This window comes from Mesoplodon bidens, assembly GCF_964165515.1.
Source record: "Mesoplodon bidens genome assembly, chromosome: 2".
Classification (NCBI taxonomy): Eukaryota; Metazoa; Chordata; class Mammalia; order Artiodactyla; family Ziphiidae; genus Mesoplodon; species Mesoplodon bidens.
The window spans coordinates 170,486,263-170,511,759 of record NC_138177.1 but is presented as its reverse complement, the minus strand read 5'-3'; the positions used below and the strand labels follow the sequence as shown (position 1 = coordinate 170,511,759).

At 49.4% G+C, this 25,497-nt stretch overlaps 1 protein-coding gene across 2 annotated transcripts in view; it reads right to left on the bottom strand.

Moving 5' to 3' along the window:
- The window catches only part of ECE1 (endothelin converting enzyme 1), a 114,666-nt gene that overhangs the window by 55,796 nt on the left and 33,373 nt on the right, over positions 1 to 25,497 (bottom strand). Inside the window, exon 1 of one of the 2 annotated variants that reach the window (XM_081214614.1) lies at positions 99 to 244. The exons of the other annotated variant lie outside the window; for it this stretch is intronic. Within the exon in view, the coding sequence (XP_081070740.1) occupies positions 99 to 152 (54 nt within the window). The 5' untranslated portion in view covers positions 153 to 244. Of the gene's footprint in view, positions 1 to 98; positions 245 to 25,497 lie in introns of those variants that run through there. 2 annotated transcript variants of the gene reach the window in all.

Below are 25,497 nucleotides of genomic sequence, written 5' to 3'. Positions count from 1 at the left end.
ACACCGAGACCGGCCCACGGACCGGCCCGCGGCGGGGGAGGGGGGTTCCCGCCTCCCTCCGCCACCCCGCTCCCCGCTTATGCAACACCGCGCCTCACCCCCAGCGCCGACAGCGCGGCGGCCACCGGCCACGGCGGCCACAGGCTCCGCATGGTGCCCTCCGCGACGCCCGGATCCCCGCTGCCGCCGCCGCCGCCGCACGCCCGCGGGTCTGGCCCGGGCGGGCCCGGCTGTGAGGCTGGGCCGGGCTTCGCACCACCTTCGCGGGCGGGGCCTGATCGGCGCGGCTCCGGTTCCCTCCCTGGCCGCGCGGGGGAGACCAACCCAGGGCCGGAGTCCCTGGGGAGATGGAGGCTGCTCCCTTTCCCAGAGGTCGGGGTGGAGGGGCCTTACCCCAGCAGTCAGGAAGGGGGCTCGCAGCAACCCCTCCTTCGAAGAAACATTAAGCTCCCCTTCAAATAAACCTCTATGGCAGATACCAAAAGTCAGGTATTAGGAAAGTGCCCCTAATTTGGGCTACAACACTCAAGAAAGAGGCTCCTCTCACCATTGTCCCTTAGGGGCCCCAAGAGCGGACTTGCCCATTGGAGCTAGAAAGATTAGGGGGAAAAAAGAGGTGGTATAAAAAAAGGCATGTGCCTCCCCTCTCATTTCCGCCATCCTCTAGCTCAGGGGTCTTTAAGTCAGAGTTCATGATGATCTCAGAAAATTCCAGAGAACTCTCCTGACCTAGAATGAAAAATGTTATGTGTGTGCGTTTGGGTGGCTGGAGGGGAATCCCAGGCTCACAGGTGTGACCTTACCCTCAAAACATTAACAGCTTGGGGCCTAGTTGAAAATCAGGAAGGTGACACTTCCCTCAGATGGGGGGTGCTCAGGCACTCTCCCACCCGAGACCCCAGACAACCCTAACTCAGCAGTTTCCATAAGGACCCTCCGTATCCAGTGAGACCTGGAATCCCCCGCATTTATACATTTTCCTCAGCTTTCCAAAGTGCACCTCTGTTCGTTCCCATATTTGACTCTCACAGTCACACGTGTGTAAAGGAACAGGCACAGAGGGCTGAGGTGACATCCAGGGTCACAGCCACAGTGACAGCTCCTGAGGTCTCCTGGCTTCGCCTTCTGCCTTCTCATAGCCCTCTCTGCAGCCAGAGCCAGCCTTTAACAGGAAATTCTGATCTTGTTACCCTTGCTTCAAACTCTGCAGGGACAGTCCCTTTACCAGTCCCCCATGGCCCCTGCTCACCCTGACCCTCATCTTGTGCTGCTCCCCACCTCACTCACTCAGGCCCCAACTTCTCTGGCCCTTCCTCTGGTCCTCAGATTCTCCAAGTTTCTCCTTCCCTCAAGACCTTTATAGCGCTGTTGCCTCTATCTGGAACATTCTTTCCTCATCTCTACTCCTCCCATGACTGGCTCCTGCTTCAGATGTCAGTTTAAATGTCACTTCCTCAAATATCCCAACCATCCTAAGTAGACACCCAAATTCTCGATTACGACACTCCATTTTCCCCTTCATAGTATTTACTGCAGTCTGTTATTTATTTATTTATTTATTTTTTTTTTTTTTGCGGTACGCGGGCCTCTCACTGTTGTGGCCTCTCCCGTTGCGGAGCACAGGCTCCGGATGCTCAGGCCCACCGGCCATGGCTCACGGGCCCAGCCGCTCCACGGCATGTGGGATCTTCCCAGACCGGGGCACGAACCCGCGTCCCCTGCATTGGCAGGCGGACTCTCAACCACTGCGCCACCGGGGAAGCCCCTGTTATTTATTTATGTTGGTTTTTAGGTCTATCTCCTTCCCCCTCCCCAGAACTGTGAGTTTTATCAGGGCTGGGACCTTGTCTGGCACAGAGAATCCCCATCACCTGGCATACCACAGGTGCTCAATAAACTTAAAATGAATGGTAGAACAATTAGAGGGGAAGTGAAAATTACTCCGGGGACGTGCCTTTGAATCCCTGTGCATCTAATTTTGCAATGCCCGAAGACAAAGGAAACGTGTCTAAGCACCTGGGAGACGCAGGGTGCGGGTGCGAGGGAAGAATGTGAATTCTGGGGTCTTCTGCTCCACTCCCACTGGGTGTAGGACTTCCCATTACCCACCCGAGAGAGAGAAAGAGCTCCCAGGCTGCTTCATTTCATGCTGGGCTACAGCTGGGCTTTTTCTGAAATCGGGACTCTCAGCTACACTAAGCAACAGGTGTTAACTGCCCCAGGAAAAGACCCTTGAAAAAGAAATTCAAGTCACCAAACATCTCTACGGCCTGGCACAGCAGCTACTATTTCCTAGGCACCTAGGGGTATGAGGTGTTTGTCAGTTCTTCTACATCCATCATCTCATTTAAGCTCTTGGCTCTGAAGCAGGTGTTCTTACAGAACCTGAAACTGAGGCTCGGGGAAGTAACTTGCCCCGGTGTAGTGAAGCAACGGGTCCTCCTTCCGTCTCAGCTCAGAGGTCAGCCCTTCCGGAAAGCTTTCCTGACCATTCTTCTCTGACCCCAAGCAGCATCTGGCCCCCTGCTCTGTATCCTCCGCCTCCCCAAGCCCCCCATCCCATGCTTCCTTTTTTTTTTTGCGGTACGCGGGCCTCTCACTGTTGTGGCCTCTCCCGTTGCGGAGCACAGGCTCCAGACGCGCAGGCTCAGCGGCCATGGCTCACGGGCCCAGCCGCTCCGCGGCATGTGGGATCCTCCCGGACCAGGGCACAAACCCACATCCCCTGCATCGGCAGGTGGACTCTCAACCACTGCGCCACCAGGGAAGCCCCCATGCTTCCTTCTATTGAAAGAGCACAGCACCTTAAGTAGGAGAACCTTGAAGGCAGGGGTTGGGTCTCGTCAGGTCTTACATCCCCAAAGGCCTAGTCGGGGCTGGAGCCTCCACAGGCGTCTGAGCGAAGGTGAGAAGCGAAGGAGGAGGCTGGCAGCCCATCCCAGGGGCCCAGGCCAGCCTGTCCGTGGAGGGATGACGAGGGAAGCTCACATACCTCCCGAGCAGAAATCCAGAAATCCGCCGAGACGAAGAGCTGTTTATTTTTCAGCACACAAAAGATGAGGGGCCCTTCCTGAAACGCTGCCGGCCCCGGGCTGGGGAGTGAAACTGAACCCACCTCAGACGTGGGAATGGCTTAGCTGGCTCCGCTCCATGGGGAGCACAGTGGGCCCCAGTCAGCGAGTGACATTCCAAAGACAGGGCAGCCCTCTCTCTTACCCGCCAGGTTCTGGGCGGGGCCTTCCACACAATGTCTTGCTGGATCCCCACACCCACCAAGAGCCCCAATCTCAGCAGGTATCACTTCCCTTTTAGGAGAAGTGGGAGGGGATTAGGCAGGGAGAGGGGCTAGGCAGACCAGACACCTAGAATGAGCCACTGGGCCCAATGTATCTCTCCCGACCCCGTGAAGCCCTGTGAGGTGGGGATCACCACCTCCACTTTACAGAGGAGAAGACTGAGGATTGGGGAGGTGGCGGCACACACCGTCCCCCGCCCCTACCGCCTCCCGCCCCTGCCCCAAGTCACCTGGCTAGAGAGTGAGATGCCGGGATGTGAATCCTTGCTGCCTGACCTCACCATGCTGCCTCCAGAGAACCCCAGGCACTCAGCTAGTAAGGGGCAGCGCTGGGCCTGGAACCTGGGTCCTGGCCTCCTGGTCCCGTGCTCTTTGTGGAGGGGGAGCTGCTTCTTCAGGTGGGACCTCGTGGAGTCCAGAGGCGCTGAGTGGCAGGGCAGCCAGCACCATTCTCCCTAATTGCCTCATTTGCGGTTGTGGGGACGCCCGCAGCCAGGGAGCTTCAGGGAAGGGGAAGAATCTCTGCTGCTCTGGGGCGAGTCTCTGCCTTGATCTGCTCGCTCCTCTCCCAGCTCCGCTGAGCCCCTGGATGTGAAATGTGGGCCTGGTGTTCGCGTGAGAAGGGCTTGGCGGAGACCAAGAATGCAGGAGTGGGAACCACGGTCCCCAGTCCCCCCGCTGCACAGAGAAGGTGAGGGAAGCCAGATGGAGGGTGTGATGGTGCCCAGCTCTGGAAACCCCACCCTGTGGAAATCAAAGGCCTGGGGTGAACAGAAATGAGAAGTATTATAAACGCTCGTGTGTTTCTGACGACAAAGGCCTCTGGCCCAGGGGCAGGGCGCTGGGTGTGATCCCACCGGGCATTTGCCCTAACTGTGTTAGTCACTCAGATGGCTCTCGGGGTTGGTGTGCCCAAGGGCGGGGGTATCTTCCAAGAAATCTAGGAGCCCGTCAGAGGCAGCTACAGTGAAATTCGGAGGTTTGTGACTCCGTACCACATCCTCTGAGCCATTTTAACATTCTGTTTCTAAGCTTCAGCTCCTTAGGGATGCTGCCCTTTGTGGCCAAAGTCCCCATCAGTTCTTGCCTCTCGTGCCAGTAATTAGTTGAAATCTGTTGAATCTTTACATGTCATCTAATACACACTCAGGTTATATGTTAGTTAAATACTTACATTTAACAAGCACAATGATAGAGTGAGTAAAAGCTCTAGTTCCAAACCTCAGTTCAGACCCCCACTATGCCACTTCCCAGTTGCGTGAGCCCGGGGAAGTGACTCAGCCTCTCTGTGCCTCAGCTGTCTCATCTGTAAAACGGGGATGAAAATAATAGCACCTCCCTCGTAGGACTGTTGTGATACTTAAATGGTTAATATAAAGTGCTTAGAACAGTGCTGGGCACACAGCATGTGCCCACCAAGTGTTAGCTGCTATTATTTGTACCATCAATTCTTATAAAACACAAGGCTCAAAAGCCTCCAATTGATCCCCACCACCTAAAGAACAAAATCCAAACTCCTTAGCTTGGCATTCAAGGCCGCCTGGCAATTGGCCCAAACCTACCTCTCCAGACTCACCCTTCCCACATACCTCTCAGCTGTGTGGCCGTCACCCTGACACCTCATCTATCCCTCACTCAAAAGGAGTTTTCTGAGTCCTTGATGTTTGTCAGGCCCTGTGCGGCAAGCTGAGGGGGCAGCCCTGAGTAGGACTTGGTCCCTACCCTCAAGGGACCTATGCTTCCCAAGACTGTGCCCCCTCCACCCCAACTGCTGCTCTCCATGACTGGCCTACCTCCTCCTCCATGAAGTCCCTCCCCCTCCTCAGTCAGAGAGAATTATGCCCTTCCCTCTGGTGTACCACCGGCATAGCACCTGCATTTTGTTCAGGCCTTTGTCTCGCTGTCTTTATCCCAGGGAGGGACCTGGGGGGGATGGGCAGCAATCATTTTATTTCCCTCCATCCCTGGTGTCCAGCCCAGAACCTGGTATATAGATAACTGGTTAATTTGTATCCAAGATTTTCACCAAGGCAAAGGCATCTGTGACTTCAGCAAAGAAGAAACAGTAGAGTTTAGTTACTTGATGACAATGTAAAATTCAAATAGGACAACTGTGGGCAAGGGGCATATAGTAAAAATACAGTCATCACTCCTGAAGATGACACCATGTAACATCTATTACTACTATTACATTATCTATGACATTGCTCAGTGTCTTTTACATGAGAAATTTCCATGTGATTAATTTCTTTTTAAATTTACCACAAAGTTCTTGGAGGAGTGAACTGCTTCTTAGCTCTTTGATTATAGGAATCACAGGAATTGGCTGAGGAAGCTCACAGCCAAATCAGAAGCTCACCTATGGGCCCTTTTCTGGTCTTTACATTCAGCTTTGTCCTTGTCCACATTTTCCACTCTATTTTCTCTGCTCCTGATTTTTCATTTCTATTGCATATCATTATATTGGATGTGTTTCAGTTATAACCCATCAGGAATCCTTTGTGGAATAAAGTGAATTAGAAAAAACCTGTATCAGGAACATACCTTCCCTATTCTACTCTCCTGGGAACGCAGCTTCAAAGTATTTATTCAACAGTGGGAGTGAGGCAATAAAGACAGACCTGGGCCCAACTCCAGGTTCTCTGGCTCATGTCACCATGTCATTTCCCTTCTAAGGCCTCAGTTTCCTCATTTATGAAAAGGTTCAGTGTAAAGATTAAATGAGCTGAAACAAACTGCCCGGCATAGAGCGTCCCATTCCCAAGTGACCTGACACCTGGGGGACACACTACAGCACCCACCTCATAAATTGCTTTTCTTTATTTTCCTTCATCACCTTTCCCATTTGCTTCTGCTCTCATCCAGGTTTTCTGATCTTGGCCTTAGTTCAGCTGACATTTGGCATGAATTTAGCTCTGTTGCTGTACTCCAGGCAAAACCAACTGACTTCCTGGGTGTCGAGGCTATCAACAATAAGTCTAATTACCAAAAGATAGTGTGTACTCTTGATATGATGTGATCACAATGGTACTTTACCTCTGTGGCTTTCCTCCCCAAAGCATATTACCCCAGTCTAACCCTAAGAAAAATATCAGACAAATCCCAATTGAGGGACAACCTACAGAGTATCTGCTGAGGACTCCTCAAAACTGTCAAGGTCATCAAAACAAGCAAAGTCTGAGAAACGGCCACAGCCAAGAGGAGGTTAAGGAGACATGACAACTAAATGTAATGGGGTATCCTCAGTGGGATCCTAGAACAGAAAAAGGACATTAGGCAGAAACTTAAAGAAAACTGAATCAAGTATAGACTTTCATTAGTAATAATGTATCAATGTCAGTTCATTAATTGTGACAAATGTACCATATATTAATAATAGGGCAACTGGGTGTGGGCCGTAAAGGAACGCTTTGTTCTATCTTCCCAATAATGCTATAAATCTAAAACTATTCCAAAATAAAACATTTGTTAAAAAAAATAACTGGCTGCCCCCTAAAACAGAAAACAAAGTTGTCGGCACTGACACAAGCCCAGCACTGCCCAGTTCTCAAGGTTCTTTTATACCCTCATCTTATTTGTGTCTCATGATCAGTCACCCTGTGGAATAAGCCCAGGGATCCCCATTTTACAGATGAGGAGACGGAGGCCAGAGAAAGGAAGCAGCTTGCCTGTTAGTGGCAGAGCTGACACTCAAACCCAGATCTTCCTGACCCTCTCAGGGCCTCCTTCTCTTTTCCAGGTTGACCTCTTCTGGAGACTGTAGGCTGCCCATTCGGAATGTGGGAAATAGGGAGGGTTTTAACAGGGGGCTGGGGCCGGGAAGGGAGATTCCACTTTGTGCCAGATGGAGCTGGAGGCCTGAGCATGGAAAGCGGGAAGGTGGGCAGGAGCTAGGGCGCAGTTAGGAGAGGTTAGTTAGGAGTTAAGGGAGGCCTAAAGGTGAGAAAGACTGGAAGGCCAGGGGCACAGAGCATACATGGGAGGCCAAGGCTGCTAACCACCTCCTCGGAGAAGGCAGCAGCCCTGCCGGCCAATGAGTCAATCACCCTAGTCTGGACCAGAGTCCCAGGCTGGGCTCCCCTTAACGTGCTGGCAGTGGGAGACTTGCCCACACATGCCGGGAGCTGAAAAACATTCACCTACTTGGCCTGGTGTTGACTCACCTGCCTGGGGGCCCCGGAGGCACTGAGAGCCTTACCTAGTGCTGCCAACGGACTGTGCCTCAGTGCCTGCCGAGGAGGCCCGCCCACATCCAAGCCCCAAACCTGGCTAGCAACATCTTCCTTCTTCCCCACGTAGGCCCTCCACCACACCACCACTGACTGTTCAGGCCCCCTGCAAGGCTCCTACCAGGCCTCTCTCCACCCCACCGTCCTGATGGTCTCCATCTGTCATCTCTGCCCCTCTGTCCAGGCCCACTTGGCTCTGCCCCGCCTCTGCCTGGAAGCCTTCCCTGATTAGACCCCCAGTCCGCCATCTCCCAGCTGGCTCCAGCAGAACCTTCTAAACTAATTGATATGATCCAGTCACTCTCCTTCTCACGCAGGCTTCCTGGAACTGGCAGAAGAAAGCACGAGCCTTGGCTGGGCTTCCAGCACTGCCCCCCAACCCACCCCAGGCCCTGATCAGCTCCTGGCGCCTCTCCAGCCTCTCTCACCCTCCCTCACATGCTTGAACCTCAGTAAACTATGAACAGTCAGCCCCCTAAACACACCATGCTTCCTCTTCCAGGCCTTTGCATGTCCACTGGCCTCTGCCTGGCCTTTGCTCTCCTCCCTCCCCTGGCTAACCCCTCAGCTCCCAGGCATCTTCCTGCAGGCAGCCTTCTTAGACTTTACTGTGACCCTTGCTCTATGCTCCCCAAAGGCAGCTACACAGCCTTCTAGCATCTCATCCCACCAGAGTGACCAGCAAGCAGCCAAGTGCAGCTGTGTGACCTTGACAAAGCTTTCTGTGCTTTGGTTTCCTCATCTATCAAATGATTATGGTATCCACTCCATAGGGTCTTTATACATATTCAACAAGACACATAAAGTCCTCAGTCCAGTGCCTCACCGAGAAGCAGCGCTCAGTAGATGTTAGTGTGTGTGGCGGTGGGTTCAGAAAGGGCTGGCTCTTCAGGTCACACTGAAGATGATGGAAGATGGGAAGAGGAGGAACTGGGAGGACCTATGACACGCCAGGCACCACGCCTGATCTCCTTGACTCTTCCCCGTTACATAGCGTAAAACTACTGTAATACAAAGAAGGTCAGTAACTTGCCTAAAGTCACACTTCTGGTAACTAACGAAGCCTGGGTTGGAGCCCAGGTGTATCTATTTCCAAAACTTGTGGTTTTGCCCTTATGACAAATAGGATGGCAGCCCCAACCTGATCCATCCCTACCACTTCAGGCACCACCTCTTGGCCGGGTTAAAGGGGCTGGGTTGTCCACTCTTATAGCCAAGCACCAAGTTCAAAACAGACCAGAAACCTGCAGCAGGCATTAAGCTGTGCAGGATGACCAGGCTGGGTAAGTCCCAGGCCGGGAAGACCAAGCATGCCCAAGCATTTATTGATATAATCACATAAAACTTCGGACAAAGCTAATCTGCCTCCCTTAGTGATATTTATAATGGTGATGACTGAGCTGCCCAGTAATTAGGCTCAGCCAGGAAGCAGTTCACGGAAAGGGTTATAATTAGTATTTGTGTTACACGGGTGGGTGGGTGGGTGATGACTGGGATGAGGGGGAGGAAGCAGGCGGGGCAGGAAGCCTTGGGGACTCCTTGGATCCCTGAACAGAGGTGGCCAGGGCCCTCACACTTTATGCCAGGCCCTGTGCCAACCAACTCATGTGGATAATCCTGTTTAGCTTTCATGATAACTCCGTGATGTGGGCCCCATTATCCCTTTTCTAGGGTGAGGGAACAGGTTCAGAGCGGTCCTTTCACTTGTGCAAAGTCACACAGCCAGTGAAGAACAGAGCCAGGGTCCATACAGGCCTGCCCATCTTCCTCTCCAGCCCAGTGATGTCCTAGACATAAGGACGTAATCAGGACTTGGGCTGGGAGGCAGGAGATCTGTATTCTGGACTGAGTTCCAACACTGCCTTACCCTGGGCCTCAGCTAGTGACTTCCCCTCTGCAGGACAAAAAGAGAAGGTGTGCCTGTCAGGCTGGGAGTGGCTGAGAGTGTGAACTTGGGAGGTAGGCTCCTGGGATTCTAAGCTCTGGGCAAGCCACTTAACCAACTGAGCCTCAGTGTCCTCATCTGTAAAATGGAGACCAGTACTGTCCTCATAGGGTTGTGAGGGTTAAGTTAAAAAACTCAGAACAATGCCTGAATATTATCATCATTTATGGGAAAGGCATGTGCTTTGGAGTCAGTTTTTCCACCTGTAAAATGGGGAGGTAGTTACTGGATTCAGACAGTGGTTTGAAAGCATATGTTTTTTAACTCCATAGAGCCCTCTATTTAATTTATTATTATTTTTAGTTAACACAACCAGTTTTTATTTTATTTTATTTATTTTTGAAGTATAACTGACCTAAACACTATGTTAGTTCCAGGTGTACAATATAGTGATTTGATATTTCTATACATTACAAAAGGGTCACCACAGTATGTCCAGCTAGCATCAGTCACCATACAAAATTATTACAATATTATTGACTATATTCCTCATGTTGTACATTTCATCCCTGTGACTCTTTTATTTTGCCACTGGAAGTCTGTACCTCTTAATCTCCCTCACTTATTTCACTCATCCCCCTACTTGCCTTCCCTCAGTCAACCGTTTGCTCTCTGCATCTATGACTGTTTCTGTTTTGTTACACTTGTTCATTTGTTTTGTTTTTTAGATTCCACATGTAAGTAAAATCACACTGTATTTGTCTTTCTCTGTCTTATTTTACTTAGCATAATACCCTCTAGATCTATCCATGTTGTCGCAAATGGCAAGATTTCATTCTTTTTTATGGCTTAGTAATATTCCATTTTATACACACACACACACACGCACACACACACACACACATCTTCTTTATCCATTCAACTATCAATGGGCACTTAGGTTGCTTCCATATCTTGACTATTTTAAATAATGCTGCAATGAACATTGGAAGTGCATATATCTTTTCAAATTAGTGTTTTTGTTTTCTTCAGAAAAATACCCAGAAGTGGAATTGCTGGATAATATGGTAGCTCTATTTTTGATTTTTTGAGGAACCTTCGTATTGTTTTCCATAGTGGCTATACCAATTTATATTCCTACTAATGGTGCATGAAGGTTCTGTTTTCTTCACACCCTTGCCAACACTTGTTCTTTGTTTTGATTATTGTAGCTTTGTATTACAGTTTGAAATCAGGGAGCATGATATCTTTAGTTTTGTGCTTTTTCAAGATTGTTTTGGCTATTTGGGGGTCTTTTGTGCTTCCATACAAATTTTAGAATTATTTGTTCTAGTTCTGTGAAAAATGTCATTGGTATTTTGATACGGATTTCATTGAACCTGTATATTGCCTTGAGCAGTATGGTCATTTTAACAACAGTAACTCTTCCAATCCATAAGCATGGTATATCTTTACATTTTTTGTGTGTCTTCTTCAATTTATTTCATCAGTGTCTTACAGTTTTTAGTGTGTAGGTCTTTTACCTCCCTGGTTAAACTTATTCCTAGGTATTTTACTCTTTTGGATGCAATTGTAAACAGGACTGTTCTTAATTTCTTCTTCTGATAATTCATTGTTAGTGCATATAAACACAATAGTTTACTGAATATTAATTTTGTATCATGCAACTTTACTAAATTCGTTTATTAGTTCTAATAGTTTTTTTTATAAGATCTTTAGGACTTTCTATATATGGTGTCATGTCATCTGCAAGCAGTGACAGCTTTACCTCTTCCTTTCCAGTTTGGATTCCTTTTATTTCTTTTTCTTGCCTGATTTCTGCAGCTAGGACTCCCAATACTATGTTGAATACAAGTGGTGAGAGTGGGCATCCTGTCTTGTTCCTGATCTTAGAGGAAATGCTTTCAGCTTTTCAACATTGAGTATGATGTTAGCTGTGGGCTTGTCATATATGGCTTTTATTATGTTGAGATATGTTCCCTCTACACCCACTTTATTGAGAGTTTTTATCATAAATGGATGTTGAATTTTGTCAAAAGCTTTTTCTGCATCTATTGAGATTATCATATGATTTTTATTCTTCAATTTGTTAATTCAATGTATCACATTGATTGATTTGCAAATATCGAACCATCCTTGCATCCCTGGGATAAATCCCACTTGATCATTGCGTATGATCCTTTTGATGTATTGTTGAATTTGGTTTGCTAATACTTTGCTGAGGATCTTTGCTTCTATGTTCATCAGTGATATTGGTCTATAATATTTTTCTTTTCTTTCTTTCCTTCCTCCCTTCTCCCCACCCCCACTCCCTCCCTCCCTCCCTCCCTCCTTTCTTTTGTGTGGTGTCTTTGTCTGCTTTTGATAACAAGGTGATACTTGCCTCTAAAGTGAGTTTGGAAGCATTCCTTCCTCTTCAAGTTTTTGGAATAGTTTGAGAAGAATAAGTGTTCACTCTTCTTTAAATGTTTTGTAGAATTCACCTGTGAAGCCATCTGGTCCTGGAGTTTTGTTTGTTGGGAGGTTTTTTTTTTTTTAATTATTACTACTGATTCAATTTCATTAGTGGTAATTGGTCTTCATATTTTCTATTTCTTCCTGATTCAGTCTTCGGAGATTGTAGGAATCTATTCATTTCTTCTAGGTTGTCCATCTTATTGACATAAAATTGTTCATAGTAATCTCTTAAGATCCTTTCATTTCTGTGGTGTTGGTTGTAACTTTTCCTCTTTCATTCCCGACTTTATGTATTTGGGCTCCCTTCTCTTTTTTGGGGATGAGCCTGGCTAAATGTTTATCAGTTTCATTTACGTTTTCAAAACCATCTTGTATTCATTGATCTTTTCTGTTGTTTTTTAGTCTCTCTTTATTTCTGCTCTGATCTTTGTGATTTATCTCCTTCTATTAACTTTGGGTCCTGTTTGTCTTTTTTCTAGTTCCCTTAGGTGTAAGGTTAGGTTAAGATTTTTCCTTGTTTCCTGATGTAGGCTTGTATCACTATAAACTTCTCTCTTAAAACTGCTTTTGCTGCATCCCATAGATTTTGCATCATTGTGTTTCCATTTTAATTTGTCTCCATGTATTTTTTAATTTCTTTTTTGATTTCTTCAGTGACTCATTGGTTGTTTAGTAGCATATTGTTTACCTCCATTGTTTGTGTGTTTTGCAGTTTTTTTTTTGTAATTGATTTCTAGTCTCATAGCATTGTGATCAGAAAAGATGCTTGATATGATTTCAGTCTTTTTAAATTTATTGAGACTGGTTTTGTGGCCTAGTATGTGATCTGTTCTAGAGAATGTTCCATGAGCACTTGAAAGAAAAGTATATTCTGCTGCTTTTGCATAGAATGTTCTATATGTATCTATTAAGTCCATCTGCTCTAATGTGTCATTTAAGGCGAGTGTTTCCCTATTGATTTTCTGTCTGGATAATCTGTCCACTGATGTAAGTGGAGTGTTAAAGTCCCTACTATTATTGTGTTACTGTCAATTTCTCCTTTTATGTCTGTTAGTATTTGCCTTATATATTTAGGTACTCCTATGTTGGGTGCATATATATTTACAATTGTTATATCTTCTTGATGAATTGATCCCTTTATCATTATGTAATGTCCTTCTTTGTCTCTTTAATTTTTACAGTCTCTGTTTTAAAGTCTATTTTGTTTGATATTAGTATTGCCACCTCAGCTTTCTTGTTTGTTTTGGGCCACCCCACATGGCCTGAGGGATTTTAGTTCCCTGACCAGGGATTGAACCTAGGCCCTTAGCAGTGAGAGCACAGAGTCCTAACCATTGGACTGCCACAGAATTCCCCACCCCAGCTTTCTTTCCATTTCCATTTGCATATCTTTTCTATCCCCTCACCTGCAGTCTGTGTGTCTTTAGATCTGAAGTGAGTCTCTTGTAGGAAGCATATACATGGGTCTTTTTTTTAAAAAAAAAAAAAACCATTCAGCCACTCTATGTCTTTTAATTGGAGCATTTAGTCATTTACATTTAAAGTAATTATTGACAGGTGTGTACTTATTGCCATTTTGTTGTGTCCTCGTTGTTTTTGTAGTTTTCTGTTTCTTTCTTCTTCTTTTGCTCTCTTCCCTTATGATTTGATGACTATCTTTAGAGTTAATGTTTAGATTCCTTTATCTTCTTTTGTGTCTACCTATTCCAGATTTTTGGTTTGTGGTTATCATAAGGTTTATATATAACAACATATATATACACACACACGCACATATATATGAATATGATATTTATATGATTATTTTAAGTTGATGATCTCTTAAGTTCGAATGCATTCTAAAAACCTCGCATTTTTACTTCCCCTCCCCATATGTAACGTTCTTGACTTCATATTTTACATCTTTTTGCTTTGTGTATCCCTTATTGTGGATATAGATGATTTTTACTACTTTTGTCTGTTAACCTCCCTACTGGCTTTATACGTGGTTGATCTACTACCTTTATGTATATTTGCTTTGACCAGTGAGATTTTTCCTCTTGGAATTTTCATATTTCTGGTTGTGGTCTTTTACCAATTAGAGAAGTTCCTTTCACATTTCTTGTAAAGCTGGTTTAGTAGTGCTGAACGCCTTTAGCGTTTGCTTATCTGTAAAACCCTGTATCTCTCCTTCAAATATGAATGATAGCCTTGCCAAGTAGAGTATTCTTGGTTGTATGTTTTTCTTTTCATTACTTTAAATATATCATGCCACTCCCTTCTGGCCTGCAAAGTTTCTGCTGAAAAGTCAGCTGATCACCTTATGGGAGTTCCCTTAATAGCTGCTTTTCTGTTGCTGCTTTTAAGATTCTCTCTTTAATTTTTGCCATTTTAATTACAATGTCTTTGTGTGGACCTCTTTGGGTTCATCTTGTTTGGGACTCTGTACTCCTGGACCTGGATATCTGTTTCCTTTCCCAGGTTAGGGAAGTTTTCAGCTATTATCTTTTCAAATAAGTTCTCTGCCCCTTTCTCTCTCTCTTCTCCTTTTGGGACCCCTATAATGTGAATCTTAGTATGCTTGATGTTGTTCCAGAAGTTCCTTAAACTATCCTCATTTTTAAAAAATTCTTCTTTTTTTCTATTCAACTTGGGTGAATTCCACTATTCTGTCTTGCACTTCACTGATCCATTCCCCTGAATCATCTAATCTATTGCTGATTCCTTCTAGTGCATTTTTTTTTTTTTTTTTTTTTTTTTCGGTAGGCGGGCCTCTCACTGTTGTGGCCTCTCCCCTTGCAGAGCACAGGCTCCGGATGCGCAGGCTCAGCAGCCATGGCTCACGGGCCTAGCCGCTCTGCGGCATGTGGGATCTTCCCAGACCGGGGCACGAACCCGTGTCCCCTGCATCGGCAGGCGGACTCTCAACCACTGCGCCACCAGGGAAGCCCTTTCTAGTGCATTTTTAATTTCAGTTATTGTATTCTTCAGCTGTTTGGTTCCTCTTTATATTTTCTAACTCTTTCTTAAACTTCTCACTGTGTACATCCATTCTTCTCCCAAATTCATTGAGCATCTTTATGATCATTCCCTTGAATTTTTTATTGGCCAGACTGCTTATCTCCATTTCACTTAGTTCTTCCTCTGGGGTTTTATCTTGTTCCTTTGTTTGGAACATATTCTTCTGTTGCCTCATTTTGCATAATTCTGTTTTTATTTCCATGTATAAGGTAGGTTTATTATATTTCCCAATCTTGGAGAAGTGGCCTTGTCTAGAAGATGTCCTATGAAGCCAGCAGAACACTCCCACTGGTCATCAGAGCTGTATACTCTAGGGGTGCCCCCTATGTGGGCTGTGTGAGGGCCCAGTGGCTACCAGGCCCTGCCTTGTGCAGGGGCTGCTGGCCTGCTGGTGGGTGGGTCCGGGTCCTGTAGAGCCCTTTGTTTTTTGTTTTGTTTTGTTTTTGTTTTTGTTTTGGCTGCACCACACGGCTTACAGGATCTTAGTTACCCGACCAGGGATCAAACCCGGGTCCCCTGCAGTGGAAGTGTGGAGTCCTAACTACTGGATCACCAGGGAATTCCCACAGCCCTTTGTTTTTAAAAACTTAACATGGCAACCCAAAATACAAAAGAGATATAAGTGGAGCTACCACTTACGCATTCAATGACCCCATATCCTGACCCTGAGCCTGGTTTCCTCAGAGGTTCCAAGAAAGAGAGTTTGAAAAATCCCTCATCTATGTTTCTCTCTGAGAATTAATGGCTCTAAAGCTCTGATATCAAAGTGAGGTGGATGCAGGCAATGGTGGTCTGGGGCTGGGATGGTGTCACCCAGTGTGGGTGGGACAGACTGGGCCACACCTGTGGCAGAGTTCACTGGGGCCTTTTGGCTGTCACCATTCAAGCTAGATAGCTGTTTCCCCAAGAGGTGACTGAGAAGCAGGGGAAAGAGCACTGGACTTGGAATCAGGTGGATGGACCCACATTCCAGCCCAGCCGCATGGCCTCGGTCAAGTCGCATCACCTCTCTGGGCCTCACTGTCCTCAACTATAAGATGGGCATGATAACATCATTCTCATCTAGCGACATCAGGACCAAACTGAACCACATGCACGTAAAGGCTTTGCAACTGTGAAAGACTGCCCCAAATCAATATTTTCACTTATTTCTGGTAGACTGTTTTCCCTTCCTAAGAGCACAGATTCTGGAGCCAGACTATGTAGGTTCAAATCTCGATGCCACCGTGTACTGGCTGAGGGCCCAGGGCCCAATTACCGAGCCTGTTTCCTCCTGTGTAAAATGACGACATAAAAGAAGGGCTTAGCACAGTGCCTGGCACACAGTAAGTGCTCAATATGTGTCTGATGCTCTTGGTGCGGGGAAAAATAACTAATGGCAAACTTGCTCCCTAGTGCCCTCATCCAGTGTAGACATAGTTGAAGAGGGGTGAGTGGCTCCTCTTGACCCTCTAAAGCATGCAAGTTCAAGAGCTGTAGCTGAGATTTTTTTGGTTCTGCACTGAAGTGTGGAGCAAGCTTTCTGGGGCTACACTGGGGATATGCCTGTCCTCTGTCCTTAAAGTCCAATTCAATTCAACAGCTGTTTCCTAGAGGTTCTGTGATGCCTGGGTATTGAGCACCTATCATATGCCAGGCCCTCACCATAACCCTGAATGGTAGGTAGCACTGTACCTATTTGACAGATGAGGAAACTGAGGTTCAGAGAGGTGACATGAGCACCTCAAGGCCAGGCTGCCCCTTCACGATGCACAGGATCTGGAGCCAGGCCCAGGGGGCTCCCCTGGTGTGGAGGCTGCTGGAAGGCTTGTGAGGGCCCTGGGGTACCAGCCCATGTTACTTGGTGTTTTGGTGGGTAGTGGTGTTCTGGCCTCCCCCTGTCATGTCCCTCAGGCTTCCGAAACACTTCCCTGCCAGTGACCACAGCCCAGCCCTGCCATGTCACCCCTCCTACAGCCCACGGCCCTCGACCCTTTGCTGTGCACCAGAACGGTTGTGAGCACTCTGCATTCATCACTCATTCAATCCCACCAACGACTTTCTGGAAGCGATCTCTACCTCTCTGAGCCTCGGCTTTCTCATTGGTAATATGGGTAATAATAAGAGTACATCTCTCAAAAGTGGGTGTGAAGACCTAATTGGAAAAAAAATAACGGCAAACACTTATTTAGCACTTACTTCAGGACAAGTCCTGGCTCCGTGACACAGGCAAGGGCCAGAGGGGAGGGTCTGGCCTCTCCCTGTCGTGTCCCTTAGGCTTCTGGAACACTTCCCTGCCAGTGACCACAGACCTTCTTTCCCCACAACTCTGGGTCCTGAGGAATGCGGCCAAATGGAGCAACAAAAGCACGGGAGTGGGAGCTACAAGTCCAGGTCTGGTCCTGGCTGTGCCCTCCCTGGGCCTCAGTTTCCTCTCCCGCGGATGCGCTAGAGGACAATGGAAATGCAGCACGGTTTGGCCTGGTGATCCTCCTCTTCCCCTTTCCAACCTCCCCAGGTGACAGGCTTGTCTGAACGAAGCACCAGTGGGTGGAGATGGCCCAGCCACTAGGTCTCCGCGGCGGCGGCCTGGCCTGGCCCTGGGCCGGCCGGCTGATTCTTCTGCTGTCACCCCCTCCTCCCCCCTGCCACCCTCTGGGCCTGGGCCCTCTCCCTGCCAGCTTCCTGCTGCTTCTGTCCTCACTTGCCCGGTGCTCCCTGACACCCTCATCAAGCATCAACCATGCTTCCATCCTTCCAACCCCACCCCGGGCTGCTTTCCCAGCACATCCTAAAATTGGGGCTCCATCAACTGACAGCCAAGGTGCCTGGACCTGAAAACAACCTGTGCCAGGGCAGTCCCAGTGGGTGGGGCCGAGCCTCTCTCATCGCCCGTTCAGGGTGGTAGCACCCTTGGCTGGCAAAGCTGCACCCCAAATGGTATAACCATCCCAGGCAGCTTCGCCCTCCACCCCCGCTCCTGTAGTGGTTAAGAGCGGGGACTCAGGAAGCAGACAGTCGGGGTTCAAATGCCAGCCAAGTACTCTGTAACCTTGGGCAAGTCACTTAATTCCTATGTCTCAGCTTACTCATCTGTAAAATCGATGCATTAATAAACTGTTAGGAAGATTAGATGACTTAATAACATCGAGTACTTAGAACAGGACCCGAAGCAAAGGAACCAGTCCACAAGTATCAGCTACTCTTGTAACTAACATTCTGATCAGGCCAAGGCAGAACACACGCCCTGGCAGTCCACAGGTCAAGTCTGGCCCACACATGTGAATTATCTGGCCTGTAGTGTAATAGGTTTTGAAATACCAACGCTAAGGAGATTTTACATGAAAATCAGTATTTTCAGCTTTCCTTTAAAAAAGACTTGGCAGAAGAAAAAAAAAGAGAAAAAAAGACTTGGCAGTGCTGGGCCCACATTCTCAAGTGGCAACAGCCAGCTGGAGCTGAGGGGCGGCTGTCCCCTTTGGACCGACCACGAATCCCCAGGGTCCTACAGCTCCCCACCCCTCCCCATTTCCTGTCTCCTCCTCACGGTGGCCCAGGCTCAGCTGCCACTTTTCATCATGCTGGTACTCTACTTCTGCAACAAAGAGAAAAGAAATATTTCTTATAATCTTGCCTCAGTCAAAAGTGGGAAAATGATTTCTGTGAGGCTTAAAAACAGGCAAAACTAATCCATGGTGACAGACGTTCGAACAGCAGTTGCCTCTGAGGACAGGACTGACTGGAAAGGGGCATGAGGGAACTTTCTGGGGGAGTGCAAATGTTCTGGTAATGTCCTATATCTTGATTCCACTGTGGTTACACGGGTGTCTACAGTTGTCAAAATTTGTCAAACTGTTTGCTTCTGGCCTGTGCATTTTACTCTACACAAGTTACACCTCAGTAAGAAAAAACAAAAAGTGGAAGACTTAAAATGGGTTAGGAGGGTCTCGTGTTTCAAAGAAAACATTGTCTGACTCCTTTGTGGCTGTGAAGCAAACACCTGTGAGTTTAATATACTGACAGCTGGGAATGAAGACAGAACCTAAGGTGCCCCCCTGGGAAATCAACGCAGTGCCCCTGCTCACATCTGAGTTTGAGACCGACCGTCCAAGGCCACGAATGACTGCTCTCAAAGGACTCTCAGACCCATAATGTCCAACCCAGTAGCCATTAGCTGCATGTGGCTACTGAAATTAAAATAAAATTAAAATGAAGAATTCAATTCTGCATTTGCACTAGCCACAGTTCAAGTGCCCAATAGTCAGACATGGTTAATAGCAGAGATATGGAACATTTCCATATCACAGAGAGTTCTATGGGACAGCGCTGGTGTACATGCTGGTATGTAGCTGGGCTAACTTCTGGGCCCTAGGCCAGGGCAGGCACTGTGATCACTGCTGCACAGCGCCTGACACACAGTAGCTGTTCAGTAACTGAGCTGAATGAATGAGAATAGAAGCAGCAAATGGCGAGACCTGAGTTTGAACCCTGACCCCGGCCCTCGCCAACTGCAGGGCCTCCAGCAAACCTGCCCTCTGAGCCTCGGTGTTGTCTGGACAGATGGCAGTAGCGGTCTCTCCCTCTCTCTCAGGACTGGACACTTAAACCGATGTTCTCGGGGTGCTCAGAGGACCGGAAGCCGAGAAAAAGCCTGCAGGGGAACTGATGTACCAGCAGTCCCACTCTGAATTCTAGAACAAGTAGGAGGCGTGGGAGTGGTGGGAGGGGCAGTTGGGGGCATTTCTGTTTGTTAGGGTTGTTTCTGAAAATGCTCTGGGGTGGGGTGGGTGGGCACGGGCAGTGGTAAAGATAAAGCAGGCTGGGCCCAGCTCTGTGGGTCTGAGAGGGAGGGCTGCTGAGCACAGGGCAACATCTACATTAGCCCCCATGCCTGGCTGCCAGAATCTGAGCTGGGAAAGAGCATCGGACACCCACAGACATGGCTGTGGTCCGGGTGTCTGGGACAGGGAGCCACCTCCATTCCCAGAGACCCCTCTGTCCTCTCAGGAGGTGGACTCCCAACAGGGCAGGACGGGATGGGGCCCACCATGCGGGCTGCTGGGAGCAGAGAGGGCTGGGCCCTGAGCCGGGGCTGGCCCAGGGTCGTCTTCCCTGCATCCATCCTTCTCTATATCCAGCCCTACAGAGCCTCTTAAAAGCTGGGAATGTCAGCACTCATCTCTCCATTCATTCATTCAACAAACATTTGTTAGGTACCTACTGTGTGCTAGGAGATGGCTCCACGCTTGAAATGTATCACTGAAGAAGACAAAGTCCTTGCTCTCACGAGCCTGAAGTTTAATAGGAGGGACCCTAAACAATGTTGCTAAGAGTTATTATAATAATAGCATCTAACATGTATTGAGTGCTTACTGTGTGCTGAGCAAGTGCTTTTTAATGCATTTCTTATTTAATCCTTACAAAAATAATAATATATATTATTACTGACCCTGTTTTATAGGTGAGGAAATTGAGGCACAGAGAGGTTACAGCCAAGATCATCCAGCTCTAAGTGGTGAACTTTGGGATTTGAACCCAGGCAGTTTGACTCTGGAGTCCCTAACCCTAACCAGTACCTCGACTGCCTCATTTCAGAGAGTGACTTGTGTTACAGAGAAAGGACAGCAGGGCGGTGCGGTGGGGAACTCTGAGGAGGAGGGGAGGAGCCCTCTGTGGCCAGGTGACCCGTCAAGTGAAACCAGAGTGATGGGGTGTCAGCGGTGAGGGGGCCGCTTCAGGCAGAGGCAACAGCCAGAGCAAAGGCCCGGAGGTAGGACCAAGCAGAGATCAAGGAGTAGGAAGAAGGGCAGTGTGGCTAGAGGGGTGAGCCTTGTCCGACCCCCACGCCCACCCCATCCCATTCTACAGATGAACCAGCTGAGGTCCAGAGGGAGGAAGTCCCCTGAGTAAGCTGCACCAGGGGCGCAGCCAGGACCAGAAGACAGGCCTCTGGACACTCCTTCCAAAGCCCCGCATGCCTGTGCCATGGCTGCTAAGAGCTCGGTGGTGGTGAAGGAGCCGACTTGGGCTTAGGGTGACTGAGGGCCACTGATGGGCCCTTGTCTCCCTGCACCCAGATCCCCGCCTTCCTTCTAGGTCCAGTGTGTCAGCTCCTGGACTCGCTGCTCAGGACACCTGTCCACGTTTGTCCAGCCCAGGCTGCACAACACTGGACTCCCTGCTTTATCACTCCTCTATATCTGCTTCTGCTGTGCACAGCAACCCTGAGGGCTCGGAGTTAGGATCGCCACATTATGGACGGGAAAACAGTCTTTGACGTCAGACGCACTTGGCTTAGCTGTTTAGTGACGGTGATGTTGAGCAAGTTATGTCACCTCTCGGAGCTGCAGTTTCCCCCACCCCACAAGGAGGAGAGCAGTGGCTTCCTGGCAGGGTTGTCCTGAGTGTCAAATGAGACCCTGGGTGGAAAGTGCCAAGCGCAGGGACAGGCACAGAGCAGGGGTTTCATAAAGGGCATTGCTCATCATCACAGTCACTGATGGGAGGAGGTCAGGGGCACAAGGCCAGCCAGGAGAGCTTTCCTTGCACCCCAGGAGCCATTCTGGTTACCTGTCCCCACCCGGTCTGCAACTCTGGTTCTAGAGCAAAGAGTTTGGGGTTCTTTGCACCGCTGAGGAAAACAAGCAAGGGCCGGAAGTGGAAGCTCTCTCTGCCTTGCCGGCCGGGACCAGACCTGCTGTGATGGCCAGGCTGTGCCCACAAGGGGGCTGCTGCTCTGGGGCGCCGGGCTCGACAGGAAACGGGAAGGAACAGATAAGCCTTTGGGAAAGGCAGCCAGGCCCAGGGGAGAGGCCCCTGTCCACTTGGGGGCCTGAGCCCACCTTAAGCATCCTTGTGGGGCAGAGATCTGGGTCAGGACAGGAGAGGAACCTGTTTTCCTAAGACCCCAGTGGGTCACATACCTTCTGGATCCCTCTAGAAACGTACCTGCCCCGCTCTTGCCTGGTGCCATAATCCAGCCCCTCCACGCACGTGGGAACTGCCACCCTCCCCCAGAGCACACCGACTTCTCCACCTCTGGACCTTTGTTTACGCCGTTTCCTCCACCTGGAGAGCCTGCTCCTTGCGCTACTCTCTAAGGACTAACCGGAGGCTCAGCCTAAAGGGCCTTTCCTTTGTCCCCAGCTGAAGTCACCCCTCCTCGGAGCTTTAGTCTAACAAGCAAGATTGGCTCCCTTTCACATATCCTGCCAGGGCCCGGACACGGGGGCACAGTTGGAAGCCTTAGTCCCCAGCCCCTGCCCCAGAAGCCACCTGTGTAGGAATCCCAGGGGCTGCTGGGCTCCTCCCTTGGAGGAATGGAAAAGTACTCTCTCATGGGGGAAAAAATCCCTTCTGTGGAATTGGTGGTAAGAAGAAGGAAGGTGTCTTGTGGTAACAAGAAAAAAGGTGTCTTGTGGGAAGGGCCAGGAGACCTGAGGGAGCTCTGGCATGTGTTCCAGAAATCCTTGAGTTCAGGGATGAGGCCGAAGAGACAGGAGTGAGGCTGTCCAGGAAATCTGGACATAGACCAGACCTAGGAACTCTGGCTGTGTGATCCTGGGCAAGTCGCTTAGCCTTGCTGAGCCTCAACCTCCTCACCTGTAAAATGGGGCTGATGCTCCTTAACTCTGTAAGTATAAGGTAAAAGCTGTTGACACATGGGAGATGCCTGACCCTGGGGCAAACTGGAGCTGTGGACTGATGCTGAGGATCCCCAGGGCTCCATTCTCAAAGACCGCAGCTTGGAGTACTTCTTCCCTTCCTGCCTGCCCAGGGCCTCCCCTGCTGGGAGTGGTTTTAAAACTCTCCAGCACCTTGGTTAGAAGCCAGAGCTTCTTAAAGTTACTGACCTCCTGCTGAGGGCTTAGCTGGACAGAGCCCATCATTCACTGTTTCTGGAGATTATCACAGCTCACAGAAACGGCAGGGCGCCTGGCAGGAACCTAGCCCCAGCTCCTTGCTAGCCTGGGATGAAACTGGGCCAGAAGAGCACCCCACATCCTCTGAAAGAATCCACAGGGCCTTCCCCCCCTCTCTTCCCCATTGCCCAGGCCACACTGGGGCTCTGGGGTCCTGGAGCCACATCCCAAGCATGGGCACTGCAGTTCCATCCCCACTGGGCCATGAGATGTGGAGTTCCATGGAAAGAACTCTGCAGTCAGGGCGTTGTAGTCACGGGGTGATCACTTCCACTCTGTGATTAAGAAAATAACTCTGGAGCCAGACTGCATGGGTTCAAATCCAAGCTCTGTCATTTACCAGCTATGTGACCTTAAACAAGTTACTTAACCTCTCTGTGCCTTCGTTTCCCCATCTGTAAAGTGGTAAAATAATAGTACGTACCTCACTGGGTTGTTAGGAGGATGTAATTGGGCACTGCCCAGACCTCACCCTCTGCCATCACCCAGGCAAGTCATGACTGGGCCCTTCCCACCAGCTTCCATTGCCTGGCACAACCTCACTATTGCTGTTTATCCCAAGAACTCCTTCAACACGTGGCTCAAATGCCATCTCCTCTGTGAAGCCTCCTCAGTCAGGCCCCTCAGGGTTGTAAGTGACAGAAACCCAGCTTGAACTGAGTTTTGTAACTCAGTTCAAGCAAACGCCTGGGCTTGCAATGCCTGGGAGGGAGGGAGGATCAGGCATCAGGCAGGAGGATATCCAGTTCAGATGCTGCTGCTGGGGTCTCTCCCTCTCTCTGACCCCATCCCTCACGTTCCCTCTGTTACCCTCCTTCTTATCTCCTGAGTTTAGACATCCTTCAGGCCCAGAGAACTGGGCCAGGCTTACTTACGGGCAGCTAAGAGCCCTAGAGAAAAGAACCCTTCTCTCTCCCTATGTTGAATTATAAAGTCTCAGGGAAGAACTCTGATTGGCCAGGCCTGGTTCATGTGCCCTCCTTGGGAAGAGGTGGGGCAAGATCCTGTGATTGGCACCCAATTGAGAGCACAAGGAGTGGGGGAGGAGCAGTTTCCAAAGGAAGGGGCCGCTGTTAGCAGATGGAGTGGGTAGGGAAGCTGACAGATACAACCCGTGTCCATGCCATCACCCCTGACACCCTGGGCTGCAGGGTTTCCTTGCTCTGTGCTCCCCTGGCACTCTGCACACCCCTCCACCAGATCCCACCTGCTACCGTAGGATGACAGGACGCCATGGGGACTGGGTATGTGGCTGTCCCACCCACTGAGCCATGAAATCTTAAAGGGCCAAGGCTCTGGTCATCTGGGCCCTCTAGCACTCAACTCTGCCCTCTAATTGTAAACAACTTTCAACAAATGAGGGAAAAGAGGCTCAAGAAGTAAAAGGGGTCACCCAAGGGGCCAACCTGGATGTGAATTGTCGTCTAGGCTCTTCTGATCCCACCCTGCAGCGTCCTCCCTCCACCCACAATCATCAAAAATCATCTTCAAAAAAACCCTCCTTGACAAGGAGACTGTAACCCATCCCTCAGAAAGCAGGAGATGGGCCCCAGACTGGTGCCCTGTAGGGAAAGGGCTCTGGCTTTGCAGTCAGCTGGACTTATGGTCAAAACCAGCTTCTTCCGAAGACACACGTTACGATCCTGGGCAAGAGGATAGACGAAGAGAATGCGGACAAAGTATGTGGAGTGAAGCCGGGACCTGAGAGATGGGGGCTGTTGCTTTCAGAGTTGGGTTCCCTGTTCCTCTCAGGGTAACCAGTGGGTCTAACTGGCTGCCCAGACCGCAGGGTACTGAGAGTCACAGCCCCGGTGCCTCCCCTCGCCCAATGTGCAGGGACGTTCCCAGCGTCCACCCACTCCTCTGTTCACCCACTTATGAGCTCAGCAGGCCTGTCCCACAGGCCACCAAAGGCACCGGCTTCTGGGGCAAGCAGGAAAAAGAGCATGTGGCATTGCCCGCCGAAACGGCACTTTTCTCTTATGTCATCACACACGTCACTGAGCGGCAGGACAGCGGAGCAGCAGCAGCGTGGTGGACCTGGGACCCAGGCAGCCTGGATTCAGACACCAGCTCCGCCTCCTATTACCAGTCTGACATGGGCAAGTGACATGACCTCCTGGGCCTCGGTTTATCAGTAAAACAGAGATCATCACAGCACCACTCTCACGGGTGGCCATGAGAATGAAAGGAATTAAAATATACAAAGCATTCTGACCCTGGTGCTATTTATTGGATTCCCTCATGCAACCATGAGGTAAGTACTACCACTGTCTCCCATTTTGCAGAAGATAAAACTGCAGCCCAGAGGCAGGCAGTGACTTGCTTGGGTTACAGTGACAGAAGGTGACAGAGCCAGGACTGGGCGCCAGGTCTGACTCCGAACGCCTTGTTGTGCCCCTCTGCCCCGTTATTCCCTCCTGGACTCTGAAATCCTGTCTCAGCAGGAAGTGCTCATCCCCCACCTGCCACCACACCAAGGCCTCACGGGAGGGCAACTCCCCAAGTCCAGCAGCCCCAGCCAATCGGGGTGGACCCTCGGCCAAACCAGATGCTACTGAGTTGGCGTTGCCTCAGTGATCAGGAATGTCCGCCTAACAAAGCCCACCCCAGGCTCAGCCTCCCATCTGGTCCCCATTACCCCCCTCATCACACATGTGTCACGCTTCCCGGGGAGCCCGGGAGGAAATGCCTGGTGGGGAGAGGAGGCCGGGCTCCTGCTGACAGTGG